This window comes from Equus asinus, chromosome 10, assembly GCF_041296235.1.
Source record: "Equus asinus isolate D_3611 breed Donkey chromosome 10, EquAss-T2T_v2, whole genome shotgun sequence".
Classification (NCBI taxonomy): Eukaryota; Metazoa; Chordata; class Mammalia; order Perissodactyla; family Equidae; genus Equus; species Equus asinus.
Window position 1 is genome coordinate 51808989 of NC_091799.1, and position 25837 is coordinate 51834825.

The 25837-nt window shown below is 41.8% G+C and overlaps 1 protein-coding gene and 1 pseudogene across 4 annotated transcripts in view; one reads left to right on the forward strand and one right to left on the reverse strand.

Moving 5' to 3' along the window:
- LOC106831785 (cytochrome P450 4F2-like) overlaps positions 1 to 10807 on the forward strand; it is a 30432-nt gene extending 19625 nt beyond the window's left edge. For 3 of the 4 annotated variants that reach the window (XM_070519303.1, XM_070519304.1, XM_070519306.1), the window contains 4 exons: positions 9589 to 9722; positions 9819 to 9883; positions 10063 to 10145; positions 10551 to 10807. In XM_070519303.1, the coding sequence (XP_070375404.1) occupies positions 9589 to 9722; positions 9819 to 9883; positions 10063 to 10145; positions 10551 to 10728 (460 nt within the window). In that variant the 3' untranslated portion in view covers positions 10729 to 10807. Of the gene's footprint in view, positions 1 to 7506; positions 7795 to 9588; positions 9723 to 9818; positions 9884 to 10062; positions 10146 to 10550 lie in introns of those variants that run through there. The other variant, XM_070519305.1, reaches the window with a different exon arrangement.
- A 10761-nt stretch (positions 10808 to 21568) lies between these two features.
- Positions 21569 to 23567, reverse strand: LOC123289126 (olfactory receptor 2Z1-like; annotated as a pseudogene).
- Between the last annotated feature and the right edge of the window lie 2270 nt (positions 23568 to 25837).

Genomic DNA, 25837 nt, shown 5'->3' on the forward strand with positions numbered 1-25837 from the left:
TTGATGGGCACTTTGGTTGCTTCCAAGTCTTGGCTATTGTAAATAATGCTGCAGTGAACATTGGGGTGCATAGGACTTTTGGAATTGCTGACTTCAAGCTCTTTGGGTAGATACTCAGTAGTGGGATAGCTGGATCGTATGGTAGTTCTATTCTTAATTTTTTGAGGAATCTCTATACTGTGCTCCATAGTACATAGCTCCATAGCTGCACCAGTGTGCATTCCCACCAGCAGTGTATGAGGATTCCTTTTTCTCCACAACCTCTCCAACATTTGTTGCTATTTGTTTTACTTATTTTTGTCATTCTAATGAGTGTAAGGTGATATCTTAGTCTAGTTTTGATTTGCATTTCCCTGATGATCAGCGATGATGAACATCTTTTCCTGTGCCTATTGGCCATCTGTATATCTTCTTTGGAGAAATGTCTGTTCATGTCTCCAGCCCAATTTTTGATCGGGTTGTTTGATTTTTTGTTGTTGAGTTGTGAGAGTTCTTTATATATCATGGATATTAAGCCTTTGTCAGATATATGACTTGCAAATATTTTTTCCCAGTTAGTGGGTTGTTTTTTTGTTTCAATCCTGTTTTCATTTGCCTTGAAGAAGCTCTTTAATCTGATGAAGTCCCATTTGTTTATTCTTTCTATTGTTTCCCTTCTCTGAGAAGACATGGTGTCTGAAAAGATCCTTTTAATACTGATGTCAAAGAGTGTACTACCTACGTTTTTCTTCTAGAAGCCTTATGGTCTCAGGTCTCACCTTTGGGTCTTTGATCCATTTTGAGTTTATTTTGGTGAATGGTGAAAAGGAATGGTCAGTATTCATTCTTTTACATGTGGCTTTCCAGTTTTCCCAGCAACATTTGTTGAAAAGACTTTCTTTTCTCCATTGTATGCCCTCAGCTCCTTTGTCGAAGATAAGCTGTCAATAGATGTGTGGTTTTATTCCTGGGCTTTCAATTCCGTTGCATTGATCTGTGCACCTGTTTTTGTACCAGTACCATGCTGTTTTAATTACTGTAGCTCTGTAGTATGTTTTGAAGTCAGGGATTGTGATGCCTCCCTTTTGTTCTTTTTTCTCAGGATTGCTTTAGCAATTTGGGGTCTTTTGTTGCCCCATATGAATTTTAGGATTCTTTGTTCTATTTCTGTAAAGAATGTCATTTGGATTTTGATTCTGATAGCATTGAATCTGTAGATTGCTTTAGGTAGAACAGACATTTTAACTATGTTTATTCTTCCAATCCATGTACATGGAATGTCTTTCCATCTTGTTATGTCATCATCCAACTCTCTCAGAAAGGCCTTGTAATTTTCATTATACAGGTCCTTCACTTCCTTAGTTAAATTTACCCCGAGGTATTTTATTCTTTTTGTTGCAATTGTGAATGGTATTGTGTTCTTGAGTTCTTTTTCTGTTAGTTTGTTATTAGAATATAGAAATGCTACTGATTTATGCAAATTGATTTTACACCCTGCAACTTTGCTGTAGTTGTCAATTACTTCTAAGAGTTTTCCAATGGATTCTTGGGGGTTTTCTATATATAAGATCGTCTGCGAACAGTGATAGTTTCACTTCTTCCCTCCCTATTTGGATTCCTTTTATTCATTTTCCTTGCCTAATTGCTCTGGCCAGAACCTCCAGTACTATGTTAAATAAGAGTGGTGATAGAGGACATCTTTGTCTTGTTCCTGTTTTCAGGGTGATGGCGCTCAGTTTTTGCCCATTGAGTATGATATTGGCTGTGGGTTTGTCATATATGGCCTTTATTATGTTGAGGTAGTTCCCTTCTATGCCCATTTTGTTCAGAGTTTTTATCATAAATGGCTGTTGGATCTTGTCAAATGCTTTATCTGCATCTATTGAGATGATCATGTGATTTTTTATTCCTCACTTTGTTGATGTGGTGTATCACGTTGATTGATTTGTGGATGTTGAAACATCCCTGTGTCCCTGGTATGAATCCCACCTGATCATGATGTATGATCCTTTTGATGAATTGTGGAATTCTGGTTGCCAAAATCTTGTTTAGAATTTTGCGTCTATGTTCATCAGTGATATGGGCCTGTAGTTCTCTTTTTTCGTGGTTTCTTTGTAGGCTTTGGTATCAGTGTGATGTTGGCTTCATAGAACATGTGAGGAAGTGTTCCATCCTCCCTAATTTTTTGGAATAGCTTGAAAAGGATAGGTATTAAATCCTCTCTGAAAGTTTGGTAGAATTCCCCAGGAAAGCCATCTGGTCCTGGGGTTTTATTCTTTGGGATGTTTTTGATTGCTGTTTCAACCTCTTTCCTTGTGATGGGTCTGTTCAAATTGTCTGCTTCTTCTTGAGTGAGCTTTGGGAGATTGTAGGAGTCCAAGAACTTATCCATTTCCTCTAGCTTATCCATTTTGTTGGCATATAGTTTTTTGTAGTATTCTCTTATAATCCGTTGTATTTCTACAGAGTCTGTTGTTATCTCTCCTCTTTCATTTCTGCTTTTGTTTATTTGAGCTTTCTCCCTTTTTTTCTTTGTAAGTCTGGCTAGGGGTTTGTCAATCTTATTTATCTTCTCAAAGAACCAGCTCTTAGTTTCATTGATCCTTTCTACTGCCTTTTTCATTTCAATAGCATTTATTTCTGCTCTGATTTTTATTATTTCTCTCCTGCTGACTTTGGGCTTTATTTGTTCTTCTTTCTCTGGTTCAGTTAGGTGTAGTTTAAGATTGTTTATTTGGAATTTTTCTTGTTTGTTAAGATGTGCCTGCATTGCAATGAATTTTCCTCTTAATACAGCTTTTGCTGTATCCCATATGAGTTGGTATGGCATGTTATCATTTTCATTTGTTTCCATGTATTTTTTTATTACTTCTTTAATTTCTTCAATGATCCATTGCTTGTTCAGTAGCATATTTAGTGTCCACATCTTTGTGCCTTTCTCAGCTTTTTTCTTGTAATTAATTTCTAGCCTTATAGCATTATGATCAGAGAAGATGCTTGTTATTATTTCAATTTTTTAAATTTCTAGAGGCTTGCCTTGTTTCCCAACATACAGTCTATCCTTAAGAATGTTCCATGTGCACTTGAGAAGAATGTGTATTCTGCTGTTTTATGATGAAGTGATCTATATATGTCTATTAAGTCCAATTGTTTGAGTTTTTTGTTTAGCTCCACTATTCCCTTGTTGATTTTCTGTCTGGATGATGTGTCCATTGATGCGAGTGGAGTGTTGAGGTCCCCTACTATTATTGTGTTGTTTTTAACATCTTCCTTTAGGTCTGTTAATAGTTGCTTTACGAACCTGGGTGCTCCTATGTTGGGTGCATAGATATTTATAAGCGTTATTTCTTCTTGATGAAGTGTCCCTGTGATCACTATATATTGTCCCTCTGTGTCTCTCTTTTCCTGCCTTATTTTGAAATCCATCTTGTCTGATATAAGAATTGCAACACCTGCCTTTTTTTTCTTGCTATTAGCTTGAAGTATTGTCCTCCACCCCTTCACTCTGAGCATGTGTTTGTCCTTGGGGCTGAGGTGTGTTTCCTGGAGGCAACAAATTGTTGGGTCTTGTTCTTTAATCCATTTTGCCACTCTGTGTCTTTTTACTGGAGAGTTCAATTCGTTCACATTGAGGGTGATTATTGATGCATGTGGACTTAATGCTGTCAATCTGTTGCTCGTTATCTGGATTTCCTGCATTACCTTTGTATCTTGTCCTGTGTGCTTTAGCCTACCCATTGACTTCTGCAATTTCTTATGCTGGGTTTCTTAGATTTTGTCCTTATTTATGTTTTTTTTGGCTCTGTTCTGTTTTTAGTTTAGTGGCTACCCTGAAGTTTGTATTCAGAATCTCATGTATAATATAGTCCATTCTCTGGTGGTCTCTTGCTTACTTGGCCTAGACTGATTTAGTCCCTTTCCTCTTCCCCTCCTAAATTATTATTTTCATTTCTTATTCCAACTCGTGTTATGAGTTTGCAGTTAGAGTGATAAGATCGTCTTTGCTTTGGTAGTTTCCTTATCTTTATCCTAATGCTATAGCTGAATATTTGCTATCCTATTCTGGTTCTATCTATCTGTCTCCCTACTCTGTGGTTTGTGACCCCTTTCTCCCTTTTTTTTTTCAGGTATGAGAGCCTTCTTGAGGATTTCTTGTAGTGGAGGATTTTTGGTTACAAATTCCCTTAACTTTTGTTCGTCTGGAAAAGATTTAATTTCTCCCTCACATCTGAAGGAAATTCTCGCTGAATAGAGTATTCTTGGCTGAAGATTGTGATCTTTTAAAGCTTTGAATATGTCACTCCATTCTCTGCTAGCTTGTAAGGATTCTGTAGAGAAATCTGCTGAAAGTCTGATAGGAGCTCCTTTGTAGGTTATTCTCTTCTGTCTTGCTGCCCTGAGTATTCTTTCTTTGTCTTTCATTTTTGCCATTTTTACTACTATATGCCTTGCAGTAGGTCTTTTTCCATTGACAAATATAGGGGATCTGAAAGCTTCCTCTACACACATTTCTCCCTCAATCCCTAGATTTGGGAAGTTCTCTTCTATAATTTCATTAAGTACACTTTCTGCTGCATTTTCCTTTTCCACGTTCTCGGAATTCTTATGATCCTTAAATTCATTCTCCTCATTCAATCCGCTATCTCTTGGAGATTTTCCTCATTTGTTTAAATTCTTAGTTCTCTTTCTTCCTCTGTCTGGAGCCCTTCAGCCTGTCTACCTTCGATTATGCTAATTTGCTCTTCTATGGTGTCTACATGGGCATTCAGGGAATCCATATTCTGTTTTATCTGGTCCATTGTGTTTTTCATCTCTAGTAATTCTGTTTGATTCTTCTTTATAGTTTCTATCTCTTTTGTGAAGTAGCTCCAGATCTCGTTGGCTTGTTTCTCTATCTTTTTCTCTACCTCATTGAGTTTTTTGATTATAACTACTCTGAACTCATTTTCTCTTAGTTTACCTACTTCCAAAGCCTCAGGACTTAATTGTGTGTTTTTATTGTTTTCCTTCTGGTCTGGAGCTTTTCTAAATTGCTGGATGGTAGAGGAGCGTTTTTTTCTCATGATGGTAGAATTCGGTTGCAGTTACAGCATGTCGCCACTAGATGGGGGTCTAGAGCCACGCGTTGGGAGCACTCTGCCTTTGGGCAAGATGGCTGCGCCCAGCGTGGTTTGCCCGGGGGAGGGGCTGTTTTTCTCGTGCACAGATCTGGATTGGATCAGCTCTGTTCTCCGGACTGCCGGGGCACTGGTTTGCTGGGGTCCCCCGCGCAGGCAAGCTTCCCCCCGTCATTGGGTTTCCGCTGCACCGGCGGCGGGAGTCCTGGATGATCCCCCCGTCGTGCGGCCCCGCACCCGTGGCAGTGATCCCAGTCTCTGGGGGAGGGAGCGATGTTCTCTCCTGCCCTGTTCCAGCTTCTCCGAGGCCTGCTGCAGCATCTCCGTCCTCTGCCTTTTTGGTGCTGTAGGTCTCTGATGGTCTGGCATTAGGTTTATTAGCTGAAATTCAGTTTTTTCCAATCCTTTGTTGTAGTTTGGAGGGGAGAGAGTCCCAGGTCAGCTCACCCCCCCATTTTACTCTGACTAGAGTAATTATTGATGTATGAGGGCTTAATATTGCCATCTTATTGCACATTTCCCAGTTCTTCTGCATTTCCTTTGTTTCTTGTCCCATGTATTTCAGACTACCAATTTGATTAGTTAGTTCTCTCTGTTGGTTTTCTTCGTTTTGTCCTTGTTTATCATATATGTCTCTATTCTGATTATTTGTTTAGTGGTTACCTTTAGGTTCGTAAAAAAAATCCATAGTTGAGATAGTCCATTTTATAATAGCCTCTTATTTCCTTAGACTAAGATGATTCTACCTCTTTCCTCTTCCCCTTCTAGGTTATTTTTGTCATATCTTTTTCCATCTTGTGTTGTGAGTTTGTGGCTAAAATGATGAGATCATTTTTGTTTTGGTATTTTCCTTTTCTTTATTCTTGATATTAAAGTTAAGTGTTTACTAACCTGATCTGATAGAGAGCTGCCATTTTCTGTTTATTGCCTACCTATTCATCTCCTTGCTCAGAGCTTTCTAGTTCTTTTCCTGGTTTCTTGTTTTTCCTTTCAGGTATGAGGGACTTCTTGAGGATTTCTTGTGGGGGTGGGGTCCTTTGGTGATGAACTCCCTTAGCTTTTGTTTATCTGGGAAAGTTTTTATTTCTCCATCATATCTGAAGGAGATTTTTGCTGGATAGAGTATTCTTGGCTGAAAGTTTTTGTCTTTCCGGATTCTGAATATATCATTCCACTCTCTCCTAGACTGCAAGGTTTTTGCTGAGACACTCACTGAAAGCCAGATAGGGGTTCCTTTGTAAGTTATTTTCTTCTGCCTTGTTGCCCTTAGTATATTTTCTTTGTCCTTGACTTTTGCCAGCTTCACTGCTATATGCCTTGGAGTGGGTCTTTTTACATTGACAATGTTAGGAGATCTGAAGGCCTCTTTCACATCGATTTCCAGCTCCTGCCTGAGATTTGGGAAGTTCTCAGCTATTATTTCTTTGAACAAGCTTTCTACTCCATTCTCCTTCTCTTCCCCCCCTCTTGAATACCTGTAACCCTTATGTTGCATTTCCTGATTAAGTCAGATATTTCTCTGAGAGCTCCTTCATTTCTTTTTAGTCTGAGGTCTCTCTTCTCCTCCCTCTGAAGCATTTCTACAGTTCTATCCTCTAACTGTCTGATTTGCTCCTCCATATTGTCAACTCTGTTGTTTAGCGGATCCAGATTTTTCTTTATTTCATCCACTGTGGTTTTCATCTCTAACAATTCTGATTGGTTCTTCTTTATGGTTTCAATCTCCTTTGTGAAGGAGATCCTGAATTTGTTAATTTGTTCTGTGTTTTCTTGTAACTTGTTGAGATTTTTTTAATGATAGCTGTGTTGAATTCTTTGTCATTTAAGTTATGGATTTCTGTGCCTTCAGGGTTGGCTTCTGCGTATTTGTCACTTTCCTTCTGGTCTGGAGATTTAACAAACCTACTCATACTGCTTGACGGAGTGGAGTTTTGCTTCTTCATGGTGCCCTTATCTGGTTGCAGCTGCCACGTACCACCACTGGATGGGGATCAGGCACTGTGTATTTTGGGCCCAGCATGTGTATTTTGGGGCTCCCCATCTCCAGCCACTGACTACTTTTCTCTCTGAGTGACTGATCAATGGCAGATCTGGAGCACAGGGCAGGAGGAGGAGTACTCTCCCTCCCCAGCACTTCCTCTGGCCCCTGCTTGTCTCTCTGTATGGAGCTCTGGACGATTGCAGGACTGTGCACTTTCCCTTTTCCCAGCCACTGTTCCCTCACTCACCACTCTGTGCACTGTGTAATAGTGGCTGGAGTGCTGGGTGGGGGCAGGGTACCTCTCTCACCTGTACACTTTCCCCACTGTCACTTCCGTGCTCACTGTGCTGTACTCCACACGATTCTGGGGCTGGAGAATCAGGTGGGGAGGGGGCGCCCTTTTCACCTGCACATTTCCTGCTCCTGCAGCCTGTCTCTCTCCACGGAGCTCCTGTGGATCACCTTCCACATCCTCTGGAGGATCCAGCCCCACCACCACCTTCAGGCGTGTGGCTGTGTGGGTCTCCAAGACGTCTTTTGTGACATGTATATGTCCTCTGTTGGTGTATGTATGTCCTTTTGGTTGTATCTTAGAGGGAAGAGGCCAAGGGAAGCACTCACTCTGCCATGATGCTGATGTCACTCTCCTCCAATGCTTAATTTCTCAATGGTCTATCAGACATTGTATAAGTCAGGAACAGCCAGATGGAAGAGATGCATAGGGCAGGGTATGAGGAAAGGGCACGGAGCTTCCATGCCCCCTCCAGGTGTGCCACTGTCCCTGAATCTCTCCCTGTTCCTCCTTTTTTTAATCTTTCAATTTTAAATTGACCTAGCTCTTTATGATCTTTTATGCTTATAGAAAAACTATTAAAGTAAGTTTAAATTTCTAAAAATGTCAGGTTGATTTTCATTTGAATTGGATACTTTCTACTGGTTGACTGGAATGTATGATTGACTTGTGAAAAATAGATTACTTCATATTCACCCCAAAGTGTAGAGAGGATATCTGTTTCTGGATATTAAAATAATCTTTAGTCTTTTAATAGAGTCTAATGTTTTTGCATAGACATTTTATGCATATCTTGTTAAATTAACCCTTAGATACTTTTGTTGCCATGGGGAATAGTATCTTCTATTTGGACTGAGAGAAATTTATAAGTTCATTGGGAATATACAGATTTCACAGTTTTTGCTAAGTTTAATCCAGGTATTCTATGTAAATATTGTCATCATCTTTTTTAAAATTTTCTTTTCTAACTGGTTGTTGTTTCTGCATATAAAAACTAATAATTTATGCATATAAATTTTGTGCTTAATGAACATAGTAAATGCCAAAGAAGGAGTCTCATATCAATAGGAAAAATCAAGATCATTTAATAAAAGCTCTTGGAACAGCTGGGAAGCTACCTGGAAAAGAGTTAATTCAACCTGTTCTTAGTCCTATAAGAATATAACATCTAGATGAATCAAAGATTTCAAATAAAAAATAAAGGAGTCTTAAAAGCTCGAGAGGAAACTGTGGAAAAATTATTTTATAGCACAAGGGTAGGGAAGCCTCTTTTTTTGACACAAGTCTCAGGAGATGGACAAGAACACATTGCTATACTTTTAAATCAAAATGATACAGAGTAGTGTGTGTCATATATAGTATATAATTATTATATAAGTATATTACTATATAATTTTATACTTTATATAGTGTAGATAGTATATATTATATAATTTTTTTAAGATGCAAAAACAACTCTGGAAGGGTACATAAAAAGCAACAAACTCAGCAAACTGTGAGGAGGGTAATGAGTGGTGTTGGGCCATGGGGACGGTGTTTTGTAGTTTTCCAATTTTCAACCAGTTAACTGTATCAGCCATTAAAAATTTAAATCAGCACACAAAAAGAAGAGGGTTAAAGAAAAAGAATTCAGCCCCCTTACAGGAACTTCAATGCTTATATTTTTTTCCAGGGGATTCTCTTGTCTTTTCTAAGTATAAAATTACCCTCAACCAAAATTGACATCTTTGCCCCCACATTTTGAATTGTGTTACTTTCCTTTTTTTCCCCTGTCTAATTGCATTAGCTAGTATATTTGGTACCACGATAAACAAGAGTTAAAGACTGTATCTGTTCATTTCATTTCTTACTCATTTATCTGCCTTGATTTTGTTTTTTTGCCATAAAGAATATTTCAATTTTATGCACATTTGTGAATCATCTTATGGTTGACATTTGGGTGTTGTGTTTTGCTCAGAGAGCTTCTACAAATATCTGACTAAATTTTCCGTGTCTGGCACTTGTGTAATATTGCTTTTTCTCTCTTTCTCTTTTTCCAAACCACTTTATTGACATACAAAAAGCTGTACATATTTAATGTACACAACTTAATGAGTTTGGAGATGTGTGATCCATCTGGGATACATTTTGTTGTAGGGAGAGAGGGTCTACCTGGGCAGGAGGAGGGCTGAGGGGTCTCTGTCTTGGCTCTCTGGATAATTGTTGGGGGGTTTCCTTAGGGATGACTTGGCTCAGCTGCCCTTCCTGACCATGTGCATCAAGGAGAGTCTGCGGTTGCATCCTCCAGTCACTGTCATCTCCCGACGTTGCACCCAGGACATTGTGCTCCCAGATGGCCGGGTCATCCCCAAAGGTGCCCTCAACGTCAAGGGGAGGAGCATCCTGGGCAAGAAGAGGGGCCCGTCCTGCAGGAGGGGACCTCTTCCTGACAGCCCCTCCTCTCCCACAGGTGTTATCTGCCTCATCAGTATTTTCGGGACCCACCACAGCCCATCCGTGTGGCCAGACCCTGAGGTGCTGCCTCTCCCCACCCTCATCTTTGTCTGCTCCCCTAAGGGGACCCAGGGGAGGGTGCAGGGTACTGACCTGGAAAATCAGACATCACTTCCCCACATCATACACACGTCTGACTCTCCATGGCTGGAGGTCCTGGGAGACCCCACCCAGCAGTCCTATCTTTGCCTTACCCCCAGGTCTATGATCCCTTTCGCTTTGACCCAGAAAACACCAAGGAGACGTCACCTCTGGCCTTCATTCCCTTCTCAGCGGGGCCCAGGTGAGGGCGGCAGGCATCTGAGGTGGGGATGTGTTGATGGGGGCAGGGGTCTGGGACAGATTCCCAACATGACTGTGAGGGGGGGTAAAAAAGGGAACACTGAAGGTGGGAAGAGTTCCAGCTCTCCTTCCTCCACCCACCACACCCCCCACCACACCCCGCCCCAGAGGTTATGGGTAATGGTCTGGGGCCTGGGGTCCTCGGTGTGCTCAGTGCCCCTGACCCCTGTCTGCTGGTCTGAGCTCGAGCTGCAGTGTGGGCCAGGCTCGGGGGACGTGCAAGCCCTCATGGGGGCCCAGGCTTCTCTCTGCCTGCAGGCAGGCACGGGGGTCCCGGGACAGGTTCCGGCGCGATGGTGCGGGGATGAGGGTCCCGGGCGCCGTCTAGCCCCCACTCCCGCCGCAGGAACTGCATCGGGCAGACGTTCGCCATGACGGAGATGAAGGTGGTCCTGGCGCTCACGCTGCTGAGCTTCCGGGTCCTGCCGGCTGGGGAGGAGCCGCGCCGGAAGCCGGAGCTGATCCTGCGTGCCGAGGGCGGACTGTGGCTGCGGGTGGAGCCGCTGAGCGCGGGCCCCCAGTGACCCGCGCCCTCCCGACCCGGGATCCACCCCGACCCCACACCTCACTGTGCAGATTCCCAGGAATAAATCTGTGCTGTCACCTCTGTCCCAGCCTATCGGGAGCCAGCAGGGGGCGGTGGTGGCTGTGGAGGATGGGGAGGGGCCATGGTGGGTGGAGGCGGGGCCGGTGTCTCTGAGTCCGACACCCTGCCTGCCTCTCCCGCTGACCACAGGGCCCCACGCCGCTCGAGAGTTCTTCTAGAAACCAACGAGGGACTGCATCCTGTGGGCAGTAGGGAGCTGTGGGAGATGTCTGAGCAGGAGGGGGCCAGGGTGGAGGACGGACGTAAGGGGCACATTTGAGGCTCTGAGTCACGGAGGAGAACCTGTGCTCTGAGCACTCTGACTTCGGTTCCATCTCCTAATATACCCAATCTTTCCTCACCTCAGAACCCTTCGCTATGTATCTGTGGTTACTGTGTTACTGTCTTGACTTGAACATGAGAAGCCGGATGCTTTATAGTGTGTTGTGTTGTCTGTCCCTGTTGCAGTGTCTGCTGTTTTTGCTGGTTTTCACTCCTAGGGTCAGTGTTCTTGTGTGCCTGGTTACCACTGCCTGGGTAGTGTCTGCCATATTTGAAATAATATCTGTCAAATTTGAAGAAGGCAGCTTTCTGTAAGAGGAATCCTAGGAGCTGTGCTGGGTGAGGATGAAGTTAAATGAAGTTCAAGGCTCGTGGTGCCCAAGGCCACCAGGAAGATTAAAGTCAAGCTGAAGTGACACTTGCAGGCTCCTCCTCTTTGGTTTGCTGTCACGCTGAGCGTGGAGCTTTGTGAGGTCTCCACCAACGTGAGGAGCGTTCCCCTCCTGCCCTCTCCCTGGGCTCTGCCTTTTCTCTCTCCACCACGAGGACATCCAAACAGGGATTCACATTTTCTTGGCTGGAGAAATGCCTCCAGGGTAATAAAATGAACATAATGTTCATTTTATCTCTGGGTTTCTGTTTTCATTTGAGTAGTGTCTTCCTAATTCTTTGCTGTCTTTTCAGGTCGTTATTCATTTAAGAAAATGAGAAGGTATCCAGCTTTGAGAGTTGTTTTTAGGAACCTGAACGTTTAATCCAAGTAGCCTGGCTTTCCATTCATGGAAAACAGAAGTCTCAACTGGGATTTTAAGTGGTCGTGGTCCAGTTATGACTCCACTCTTGGATGTAGTAGGAATGGTGGTTGCCTTTAAGCATATAGATTTCCAGGCCATAAGAGCCCACAGCAGGTTAAGGGGAGGCCTGCACATCACCCAGACTCTGGACTCTGGGCTGAATGGAGGCAGCAGGTGGACTTTGGGTTTGACTCCCTTGGGATGTTGTGAGTGTGTTCCTTGTCTAGGAAGAAGGGTACACACGGGATGTTTTGGTAGTCAGCAGGATGGCCTGTTCGGGGACTGCTAATTGTGTATCAGGATACGCATTTTGCTCTCTTAGAATCCTTAGTTTTTAGGTATGCGCATGGCTGGCTGTAACACAAATCATACCTGAAGGCTTTTCTTGAAGGTAGACTGGTTAAAGGACTGTACCGTGTCCCATATGGAGAAGTCAAAGACTACATAGTAATTCCGGGAACCTTCTTGAAGAGACAGCTGAGATGGTCTCTCTGTGCAGTCTTCCCCTCTCCTCCTTCCTGCTGCATGGACCATTGAGGTGGCGGCTGGAGCTCCATCTTGGGTCACAAGGACAAGACTACTCTTTGGGGTGGGTGGAGCAAACACCTCGATGCCATCAGGGTCAAATGACCCTGGATCAACCACACCCTGGAGTTGTACTACCAACGTCACAATCTCAGTCTGCTCTTTACCAGCTGTGTGGCTTGTGGAGAATTGTTTCTCTCTCTGAGCCTCAGTTCCTTTCCTGTGAAGTGTAGGCACTTTACCACACTGCTGTGGAGACTGAACAAGCAAGCATGTGCAGCATGACTGGGTCAATATCTGGTGGGCATCAGCACTCAGTGAGGGTTACTTTCCTCCCTTTTGACCCTCTTTTTGTATCACATCCTAAAATTTAAAATGTTTTAAAGTCATGAAGCTTACATTTAAGTTTTGAGGAATGTGGCGACTGGCTGTTGAAGAGAAGTATGATTAGAAGATTCAGTGAGTCCAAAATATCCATAGTTATACCTGAGAAATTACAAGGGCGTTCGATGCGAAGCTGGCCTCAAGCTAGGAAGTGAAAATGGTATTTTTACCCGGAGAAGCATGACCCGGACTTCATTTCAGCCCGGATATTCCAGGAAGTGGGGATCACGCTGGTCTGCAATACCGAGAGGAATGTGGAGGGGGTGGCAGTGAGGCTGTTTCCTTCAGCACCTGGACAGCAGCCACCCCTGGACTGGCTCCTGTCAGGCTGCAGTGGGTCCGGGGGTACAGGGTACAAGTCTCAGAGCCTATCAGGAGCCCACAGATTGAGGGCCTGGTTGGTTGGGTAACAAGCACATGAAAAGTTACTCAGCATCACAGCCACTAGGGAAATGCCAATCAAGGCCACAATCGATACCACTTCACAACCACTAGGACGGCAAGAAAATAAAAAAGGGAAAATAACGAGTGTGGATGAGGATGTGGAGTGATTGGGACCCTCAGACACTGCTGGTGTGAATGTAAAATGGTGCAGCCATGAGGGAAAACCGTTTGGTGGTTCCTCTATAAATTTAACCTAGAATTACCATATGACCCACACCCAGGTATATTCCCCAAAGAATTGAAAACAGGTGTTCAAGCCAAAATTTGTACATGAAAGTCCACAGTGACACTATTCACAATTGCCAAAAGTTTGATTTTTGGGAAATAATCCAAATATTCATTAACAGATGAATGGTAAGCAAAATGTGGTCCATCCACATGAAGGAATATTATTTGGTCATAAAAAGGAATGAAGCACCGACACATCCTACAACTTGGATGAACATTGAAAGCATGATGTTAAGTGAAAAGAGCCAGACACAAAAGGTCACATATTGTACAATTCCACTTACCTGAAATGTCCAGAATAGACAAATCCATAGAGACAGCAAGCAGATTGCTGTTTGTCATGGGCTGGAGGGTGCGGGAATAGGGAGTGCCTGCTGATAGGGATGAGGCCTGGTCTTTGGTCAGGAAAATGTCTTGGAGCTCGACAAAGGAGGTGGTTGCACAGCATCATGAATGTCCTAAATGCACGGAATTGTGTGCTTTACAGTGGCTAAAATGGTGAATTTCATGTTATGCGAATTTTACCTCAACCAAAAAATGATATTCTCTCACATATATAATATATATTCGTTATTTATATTTGATATACATATATATATTTGTTAATCTGGGTTTTTCATATAATAATATATTGTGAACATCTTTCTATGACATTACGTTATCTTACCGTGACATAAAAATGATCATCTTGGTATTTAAAATCTTTAAATGTTAAGTGTGAAGCCACTCTTTATTTTTTAAAATGGAACCATGTTTGAAAATAACAAAAGCTTGCCTCACTTTGCAAGAAGTCTCATCATGCCATCGTGCACATTGATGGCTTGAGATATTCTATGGATTATAGATTGTGGTGTTCTTAATGAAATAACTTTTCGTGTACAAATTTCATTTTTATAGCAATAGATACACAGATATTTATGTAAGATGTGGGTGTTGTCAAAGACCTTTCATAGAACATGTGTGGACTCTGCAGATACTGATGTTTTTGGTCCTTTCAACAGAGGTAGACCACTGAGAAGGGAGAAGGCAATAGTTCAGCTCCCCACTGCAAATGCTGATAGCAATTAACTCACTTGCTCAAGGTCGCTCAGTGAGTGGTGGAGTGGGGGTGAATTTGGTCAGCTTGGCATCAGAGGTCTGCCTTAACCTACAAAGGAAGTGATCTCCAAGGTGTGTGTCAGCCCTAGGTGCATCAGATCACCTGGGGAAGCACTCCAGGATTCCTAGATGAGACTCTGACAGTGGAGCCTAAATTCTTAAATATAATAGCTTTCACATGGAATACATTCACTCACATAAAAACATAATATGCACAGTGAAAATTATTGGTCCTCCATATGTCGTTTGCCCAGTTTCTTCTTCTTTAGGTAAATACTTTTCTTTTTTTATATTGTTTCATAGTATATTTATGTAAAGTAACATATGTGCTTAGTTGCACTTGGCCTGATCTCAACATTGTATGTAAATTTACAAAATTTACAAAAAGTAAAATTTTGCATGTGTGCTCACTGTGCCATGGTGGCCCAGCCTGTTCAGTGCTTTCTGCTGAGTGGTGGTGGCTCAGCCCGTGTGAAGCCCCACCTCTGCAAGCAGGACCTGCCACCCAACTGTGGTTGCCTAGCCTGCCTCAGTGAAGGCACTCTGCTGAGTGGCTGTGGCCTGGCCGGTGCAAATGCAGAGCATCCTACTGACACAACCATGAGTAGATGAGGCAGGAACAGCAAATGCAGCCCAATGATGACAGGGGGAGTCTCACCAGAAGTAACAAGAAGCACAGGAGAACCAGTGACCCTGTCCCCAGTGGTGGCATCCCTGGCACCACCTTCACCACCAGCAGCAGCTGTACACAAGTTCGTGAGTCCCCAGCCCCCTGCCAAGGACAGTGACACCAGTGAATGCAGCACCTCTGGGAGAGGTGCAACCAGCACCCCAAGACATCCCGGGAACAGCAACACAGGTGGAGCATGGGACTGCAGTGTGTGAACCTGCAGAGACCCAGTGGAGGACCATGGGACCCAGGTGACCAGAACCAAAGTAACCAAAACTGTACTCAAATAAGAAAAGGTGGTTACTACCAGAAATGCACCAGCAGAGGATCAAAAGCCATCATCAGAACCTAGATCATCAAAAATCATGAAGAACTACAGTAACACGGCAGAACAGAATGAGAAGGACAGCTCTGTAGAAACAGAACCTGAAGTCACAGAAGATGACAACCTGACTGATGGAGAATTCAAAATAGCAGTCATAAAGAAACTCAGCAAATTACAAGAAAACTCAGAAGGACAGTTCAGTGAGCTCAGGAATTAAATTAATGAGCAGAAGGAGTACTTCACCAAAGAGATTGAAGCTCTACAAAAAATACAAACAGAAATTCTGGAGATGAAGGATACAGTTAATGAGATAAAAATAATGTAGAAAGCACAAAAAATAAGTAGATCATATGGAGGAGAGAATTAGTGACGTTGAAGACAGAAATCTAGAAATGTTTCAGGTGGAGGATGAGAGAGAAGTAAGATTTAAAAATGAAGAATTTCTTTGAGAAACATCAGACTGAATTAGGAAAAGCAACATAAAGATTGTAGGTATCCTAGAGGGAGAAGAGTGGGAGAAAAGAGCAGAGAGCTTGTTTAAAGAAATAATACCTGAGAACTTCCCAAACCTGGGGAAAAACTGGACATACATGTACATGAAATCAATAGAACTCCTAATTACATCAGTGCAAAAAGACCTTCTCCAAGGCATATACTATTAAACTGTCAAAAGTCAATGAGAAAGAAAAAATATTAAGGGCATCAAGGCAGAAGAAAATAACCCAAAAAGCAACCCCTATCAGGCTTTCATTTGATTTCTCAGCAGAAAACTTAGAGGGTAGGAGAGAATGAAATGATACGTTCAAAAGAGGGAAAGAGAAAAACTTTCAGCCAACAATACCCTATCCAATGAAACTATCCTTCAGATACAGTGGAGAAATAAATGCTTTCTCAGATAAACAAAAGGCGAGGGAGTTCATCGCCACTAGACCTCCTTTACAAGAAATACTCAAGGATGCTATGATACCTGAAACAAAAAGGCAAAGGCCTACAATGTTTACACAAGAAGATAAATAGACAAAATCAGAAAACTGTAGCTCTCTTTCAGGAGAGCAAATACTTAATTATAACATAAAAGATAAAGGGAAAGAAAGCATGAAAAATAACTATAAACACTTCATGGTGCTGGCCTGCTGGCATAGTGGTTAAGTTAACACACTGTGCTTTGTCGGCCCAGGTTTGTGGATTTGGATCCTGGGCATGGACCAACACACCACTCATCGAGCCATGCTGTGGCGACATCCCACATACAACATAGAGGAAGATTGGTACACATGTTAGCTCAGGGCAAATCTTCCTCAACAAAAAAGCCAAACAGACAAACAAAAACCCTTTAAACACGTCAACTGAGTCACAAACTCACAACACAAAATAGAATAACTTGTGACAACAAAAACATAGATGGGCAGGAGGGAAGGCATAGAACCTGCATAGGCTAATGGAGAGATGAGGCTATCAGAAAATGGACTATCTCATCTATGAGATCTTTTATACAAACCTCATGGTGAATGCCATAAAGTATCTCAGAGCAGAGTAACAAGTCATAAACAAAGAGAAAATTGAGAAAACCATCACAGAAAACCACCAAACTGAAATGGTAGTCAGAAATACAAAGGAAAAGAAACAATGGAAATATAGAACAATTGGAAAACAAGAGATAAAATGGCAGGATTAAGCCCTCATATATTAGCAATCACTCTAAGTGCAAATGGACTGAATTTACCAATCCAAAGACACACAGTGCCTGCATGGATTAAAGAAAAAGGCCCAACCGTATGCTGCCTCCAGGAAACACAGCTATAAAGACAAACAGAGCCTCAGAGTGAAGGGATGGAAGATGATACTTCAAGCAAATGGCAATCATAAGAAAGCAGGTGTAGCTATGCTCATATCACACAAAGCAGACTTCAAGAGAAAAAAGACAATGAGAGAAAAAGATGGGCATTATATAATGATAAAAGGAATATTCCAGCAAGAATACATAACACTTATTAATGCATATGCTCCTAACACAGGAGCAGCAAAGCATGTAAAGCAACTATTAACAGACCTAAAGGGAGAAATTGATAGCAACACAATAGTAGTAGGAGACCTCAACACCCCACTTACATCAATGGATAGATCATCCAGACAGAAAGTCAAGGAAAGTGGCCTCAAATGAAATACTAGACCAGATGGACTTAATAGATTTATTGAACCCTCCATCTCATAACAGCAGAATATACATTCTTCTAAAGTGCATATGGGACATTGTCAAAGATGGACCATATGTTGGGAAACAATGCAAGCCAATAAAATTAAGAAGATTGAAATCCCATCAAGCCTCTTTTCTGACTATTATGCTGTGAAAGTAGAAATCAACTACAAGCAAAAAGCTAGGAAAGTCACAAATATGCAGAGAAGAAACAACATACTACTGAAGAAACATTTGATAAATGACAAAATCAAAGGAGAAATAAAAAAAATCTTGGAGACAGATGAAAATGAAAGCATAACATACCAACTCCTATGGGATGTGCAAGGCAGTCCTAAGAGGAAATTTATGGCAATACAAACTTACCTCAACAAACAAGAAAAATCTCAAATAAGTAATCTTAAACTACAGCTAGCAGAGCTTGAAGAACAAACTGAGCCCAAAGTCAGCAGAAGGAAGGAAATAACAAAAATTAGTGCAAAGTAAATGAAGTAGAGACTAAAAAAACAATAGAAAGTATCAATGAATCTGAGAGCTGATTCTTTGAGAAGATGAACAAAATTGACAAACCATTAGCCAGACTCATTAAGAAAAAAAGAGAGAAGGCTCAAATAAATAAACTTAAAAATAAAGAGGAGAAAATAACACAGATACCACAGAAATAAGGATTATAAGAGAATACTATGAAAAACTATATTTCAACAAGTTGGATAACCTAGAAGAAATGGATAAATCCTTAGACTCATACAACCTCTCAAAACTGAATCAAGAAGAAAAAGATAATCTGAATAGATCAATCACAAGAGATTGAAACAGTCATCAAAAACCTCCCAAAAAATGAAAGTCCAGGACCAGATGGCTTCTCTGGAGAGTTCTGCCAAATATTCAAAGAAGATTTAATATCTATCCTCAAGCTGTTCCAAAAAATTGAAGAAGATGCAATGCTTTCTAATGGATTCTATGAGGCCAACATTACCCTGAAGCCAAAACCAGACAAGGACAAAACAAAGAAGGAAACTCCCAGGCCAATATCGCTGATGAACATAGATGCAAAAATCTCCCCCAAATATGGGCAAATTGAATACAACAATACATTAAAAGAATTATACACCACAGTCAAGTGGGATTTAGTTCAGGGATGCAGGGATGGCTCAACATCCACAAATCAATCAATATGATACACAACATTAACAAATTGAGGAATAAAGATCACATGATCATCTCAATAGATGTTGAGAAAGCATTTGACAAGATCCAGAATCCATTTGTGATAAAAAACTATTAAATGGATATAGAAGGAAAGGACCTCAACATAATAAAGGTCATATGGGACAAACTCATAGCCAATATCATATTTAGCAGTGAAAAACTGAAAGTCATCCCTCTGAGAACAGGAACATGACAAAGATGCCCACTCTCACCCCTCCTATTCATCATAGTACTGGAGGTTTTGGCCAGAGCAATTAAGCAAGGGAAAGATATAAAATGTATCCAAATTGGAAAGGAAGAAGTAAGACTCGTGCTGTTTGTTGATGACATGATTCTATATATAAAAACCCTAAACAATCCACCAGAAAACTATTAGAAATAACCAAAAACTGAAGCAAAGTTACAGGGTACAAAATCAACTTACAAAAATCAGTTGCATTTCTATACACCAATAATGAACTAACAGGAAGAGAAATCAAGAATACAATCCCATTTACAAGCGCAACAAAAAGAATAAAATATCTAGGAATAAACTTAACCAAGCAGGTAGAGGAACTATACACTGCAAATTATAAAACATTATTGAAAGAAATAGAAGACGTAAAGAAATGGAAAGATATTCCACGCTCATTGATTGGAATAACAAACATAGTTAAAATGTCCATAGCACCTAAAACAATCTACAGAGTCAATGCAATTCCAATCAGAATCCCAATGACATTCTTCAAAGAAATAGATCAAAGAATCTTAAAACTTGTATGGAACAACAAAAGATCACAAATAGCCAAAGCAATCCTGAGAAAAAAAGAACAAAGCTGGAGGCATCACAATTCCTGACTTCAAAATATACTACAAAGCTGTGTAATCAAAACAACATGGTACTGGCAGAAAAGCAGACACACAGATCTAAAGAACAGAATTGAAAGTCCAGAAGTAAAACCACACGTCTATGAACAGCTAATCTTAGACAAAGGAGCCAGGAACATGCAATGGAGAAAGGAAAGTCTCTTGAATAAATCGTGTTGGGAAAACTGAACAGCCACATGCAAAAGAGTGAAAGTAGACCATTACCTTACACCATGCAGAGAAATTACTTCAAAATAGATTAAAGACTTGAATGTAAGACCTGAAACCATAAAACTCTTGGAGGAAACTACAGGTAGTGCACTCTTTGACATGGATTTTAGCAGCATCTTTTTGAATATTGTGTCTACTCAGGCAAGGGAAACAAAAGAAAAAAATGAACAAATGGGACTACATCAGACTAAAAATCTCCTGCAAGGCAAAGGAAGCCACGACCAAAACGATAAGACAACCCACCAAATGGGATAAGTTATTTGCAAATCATATGTCTGATGATGGTTAACTTCCAAAATATATAAAGAACCCATACAGGGGTTATTCTGGGGGCACAGTGATTAAGTTCATGCACTGTGCTTCAGTGGCCCGGGGTTCACGGGTTAAGATCCTGGCACAGACCTACATACTGCTCATCAGGCCACCTACAAAATAGGGGAAGATTGGCACAGATGTTAGCTCAGGGCCAATTTTCCTCAATGAAAAAAAGAAGAACTCATACAATTCAACAACAAAAACAAACAACTCGATCAAAAAGTGGGCTTAGGATCTGAACAGACATTTTTCCAAAGAAGATATACAGATGGCCAACAGGCACATGAAAAGATGTTAAACATCACAAATTATTAGGGAAATGCAAATCAAAACTACACTGAGATATCACCTCACCCCTGACAGAATGGTTATAATTAACAAGGTGAACAGCATGTGGCTGTTCAGTTTTCCCAACACGATTTATTCAAGAGACTTTCCTTTCTCCATTGCATGTTCCTGGCTCCTTTGTCTAAGATTAGCTGTTCATAGACGTGTGGTTTTACTTCTGGACTTTCAATTCTGTTCTTTAGATCTGTGTGTCTGCTTTTCTGCCAGTACCATGTTGTTTTGATTACACAGCTTTGTAGTATATTTTGAAGTCAGGAATTGTGATGCCTCCAGCTTTGTTCTTTTTTTCTCAGGATTGCTTTGGCTATTTGTGATCTTTTGTTGTTCCATACAAGTTTTAAGATTCTTTGATCTATTTCTTTGAAGAATGCCATTGGGATTCTAAAGTATTAGAGAGGATGTGGAGAAAAGGGAGCCCTCGTACACTGCTGGTGGAAATTCAAACTGATGCAACCACTGTGGAAAACAGAATGGAGATGTATCAAAAAATTAAAGATAGAAATTTCTTATGATCCAGCTGTCCCACTACTGGGTACATGAAATCAATGATACAAAGAGTTTTATACATCCCTATGTTCACTGCAGCATTATTTACAATAGCCAGGACATGGAAACAACACAAGTGCCCACCAACTGATGAATGGATAAAGAAGATAAAGATATACCACACACACACATATATATGGAACACACAAACAATGGAATACTACTGAGCCATAGAAAAGTCAAAATCATCCCATTTGCAACAACATGGATGGAACTTGAGGGTATTATAACTGAAATAAGCTAGACAGAGAATTACAAATATTGCATGATTTCACTCATATGTGGAAGATAAACAAACGCTTGCATAAAGAGACAAGATTAGTGGTTACCAGAGAGGAAGGAGGGATGGGAGGGTGGGAGAAAGGAGTAAAAAACACATATGTATGGTGACAGATAAAATCTAGACCATTGGTGTTGAGCACAATGCAGTCTATACAGAAACTGATATATAATAATGCACAACTGAAATTACACAATGGCATAAACCAATGTGACCTCAATAAAATAATAAAAAAATAAAACTCCCCACTCACCAATCCCTTTCTTCAACACACAATACTCCCACACAAAGATTGGCACCTGACATTCAAAATGCTTAGGATGACATGTCAACTCAGCCTTCATATGGATAGAAATGGCTCTAATTCTTAATCCAAAGAAACATTAGAACTATCTCTGAAAGATAAAGAATTAAGATACATCATTCCCTGGAAATCATTAATTGAGTAATCTTAACTCTTGTGCCACTTTGTGATGATTATAGAAGTTTAAAAATGGCAGTATCTAATCTTAGACAGCCTTGACGTTCAGTTAAGAGTGGGTTTCAACATCTTACATCTCTGCCCTATAATAATTGAGGCAGCAAAAGTAACACATACTTGGACTGACCAGTTAGGGTCATCTTGAGTGACAGCCTTCCACTTCTGTAAAATCTAAAACTATGACTCAAACAAAGACACAGCTAAGAACCATCAGGGTCAGGGACTCTCTGAGCATCACTGTCAGAGTAACAGCCTCTGGATCCTTTTTCTTGCTTTATTTCAAGGTTTGGATCCAAGACTCATCGCTCACTGTGCTGAAATGTATAAGAATGGAGTGTAGGGAAGGGCGCTAATAGGTGGCCAAAATATCTAGAAGCTGGGGTTCATCTCTGCTTTTGGATTGGCATTCTTCTAGTAAAAAATTAGTACTGTTTAAGACTAAAAACCGCCCCCCCTCGTTTTGTTTAAGTGATTGGGGTCATTATGTTTGCTTTCTATAAATCCACAAGATAGGAGGTGAACCTGGGAAGAGAAAGGGAGCTGGTCATAGTACATCTTTCACCTGTACTGTGAATAAAAGAGGTTTCTACTGTAAGGGAGGGTCCCTGCGACAACCCGGCATCCCCCTTGAGGTCATCTCCTTGATCTGAAGCCAGCTCTGCCAGGGACCTTGACCAGAGCCATTCGAACTTCTCGATTTCTTAGGCCATAGATGAGGGGGTTGATTGTTGGAGAGACAAGACTGTAGAAGAGGGAGACCACGTTGTCCTGCTGTGGGCTGTGGTAAGTACCTGGCACCATGTACATGAACACGGCTGCCCCATAAAAGAGCCCCACTAGAGCGATGTGCGAGGAGCAGGTGGTGAAGGCCTTGTGTCGGACCTCAGCGGAGTGCATTCAGAGAATAGCCCCCAGCACTTGGCTGTAGGAGGTGGCTATGAGTGACAGGGGCAGCAGCAAGATCAGCACCCAGGAGATGGACAGCGCCAACTCATAAGCTGAGGTGTCAGCGCAAGAGAGCTTCAGCAGGGCAGGCAGTTCACAGAAGAAGTGGTACACAACGCGTGAGGCACAGTAGGGGAAGTGCAGGATGGTGGAAGTCTGGATGCACGCCACAAGTACACCTGACAACCAGGAGGTGCCCAGCATGAGCAGGCAGACCTGACATCTCATGAGTAAGGGATAATGCAGGGGGTGGCACACGGCAACATAGCAGTCATAAGACATGAGGGATAGCATGACACCCTCAGAGACACCCATCAGCATCAGAAAGAACATCTGAGCTCCACAACCTTGGAAGGAGATGAAACTCTCTCCCTGCAGGAAGTCGACTGCCATCTTGGGGATGGTGACCAGTAGAAAGCCAACATCCAACAGGGAGAGTTGGCTGAGCAGGAAGCACATGGGGGTGTGGAGCCTGGAGTCTGTGCTGGTCAGGAAGAGCAGGATGGCGTTACCCAGAAGGCCCATGGTGAGTACAGTGACCACAAGGGAGAATAGGACCAGATGTGGCCCTGAGTGGCTGAAGAGTCCCACGAGAGTGAAGTCGAGGTCACAGACTGATTTGATTCCCTCATCCTCCAGGAAGTGTCATTCATCTGCAAGAAGAACAGGATATTTGGCAAGGAATCTCACTGGAGGTAAGGTTCATCTCAAATGCCAACTGCAGTTGTTTGATAATGGCTGCCTGGAGTCTCTTGAGAACCATGCTGAGCACATTCAGGTTCAGTAGGGAAAAAATACCATGATTGGTTCATTATGTCTGCGCTGGTCGGGAGATGAGGAACAGGAAAATGATGTCTGCATTTGTCATTTATTAATAAAAGTCATGTTTTCACCCTTCAGGCAAACACCACCCACTAACACTTGCAGTTAAACCACCTGTCACCAAGATAGACAGTGCAAGTCAGCCCCAGTGGAATATTGGACTACACCCCATGCTAGAGGCCTTGAGGTGAAAGCAGAAGTGGGATTCTGAAGAGACTAGAATATGAAGTTGGAGAATTGCCAATGATGATAGGGGATGATGAGGCTGGATCAAAAATTAAGTCCCAAACCATGAGGAAATTCTCATTTCCAAATTCTGGAATGAAAGAAAGGAAGGGCTAATGTCTGGTAAGGGTAAGAGGTGGGATGACATTTAGGATGTGGACCCAAGGTGTCTATACCATAAAGAGACATATGAGGTTGGAAACAAAAGGGTGTGGTGTGGGGGACAAGTTGTTCAGAATATCAGACATCTTTCTGAGGCTTGATTTCATAGGGTGGGAGGGGAGAATATTTTTCTTAGTGTGTATTAGGTATTAAATCTGCAGAATCAATTAGTGGACAAGGAAGATGTCTGAAGGATCAGAGGGACTGCCCCCACCTAACCAAAAATACTGATACTTGACCTTCTTACCTTCAACGTGACCTCCAGGGAAATCAAATTGCCCTGGAATACTATTCACACACATCACCTTCAACACTGAGAACTTCTGGGCCAAAGTGGCATCTGTCACCATCATCAGTGGGGAAGTACAGAGAAGTGTATAGAGAATTATAGAGGAGACAGCCTTTTGAGACCAGGAGGGTTCTACCTTGGAAAGATCCAGAAGAGGTCTGCTTTATCAGATGTGCAAAGGAAGTGAGCTATTTAGAGACCAGGAAGGGTCAGTGTTGAGCGGGTGTCTACTCAAGACCCTCTGATGCCCAAATCATTGATCACACTTACCCTGCATGTCTTTCAGCTTCTCTGACTAGATTTCCTGTAATCATGAAACTTGGCCAAGTGTTTTCCCCTTACCTAACTGCTGACTGCTGCCTTCTCTCCATCTCTCTCTCTTTGTATTGCCCATTTCAATGTCACACTAAAGCTGACATTGAAGGCTTTCTTAAATGACTGCCTATCCAGATTTCCCATCACATCAAGGTCCTTCATTAGCCTGTCCACAACTGTTCATTTATTCGTTCCTTCAAAGAAAATTAAGTTCCTCCTAAGTGCCAGTCAGTGAAGGAGGCATAAGGGACACAGTGGTGGAAAAGATGGACAAGGTCCCTGCTCTCATGAGAGATATAAGAAACAAGGAAACAAGTAAACCATATACTTTCTACTAGAAATAAATACAAAGGTATAAGCAGGGAGATCCTATAGGAAGTCACTAGAGAAACCATCTTTGGATGAAGTGGTTGAGGGAGGCCTCTCTGCACCAGTAAGAGCTGCTCTCAAAATCAAACTGTTATAAGAAGGAGAGGGAAGCCGTAACTATCTCATTTCACCTGTGGGAAGGAGTCAGACAGGCCAATTATAGTTCTGGCTGACATGGAATTCTTTAAGAGTGAAATCTATCCCAAATGGAATGAGAGCTTCATGAGGTAGTGTTTGTTGTACTCATTCAATGATGTGTGGGGTGGAAATACAAAGACCTCTTAGTGCTGCCCTCAAAGAACTTAGAGTTTGGTTGGGGTGCAAGTATATAAGCAAATCACTTTATGACAGCATGAAAAGGGATGCAACAAAGACATGCGTACTGAGCTGGGGGTTCCAATGGGGTCTAGTGCCCAAGTCTGTCTGTAGGGGTAGGACAGTAGGAAATGATTTTCAGAAGAGGAGCCATTTGAGCTGTGTTGAAAGTCAACTATGGTCATTTTTTAGGCAGGTAGAGAAAAAGGTCATTTCAAGGGGAAGCAATATGGTGTGTGTGGATTGTTTGGCATATAGTTAAGAGAATACACTCTGGGCTTAGAGCAAGATTTGAATGCCAACTCAGCTGCATCCTAGCTTTGTGACTTCAGGTGCATTACTCAATCTTCCTGGGACTCAGTTTCCCATCTGTCTGTGGGGACAAATAACACCTTCTTCACAGGA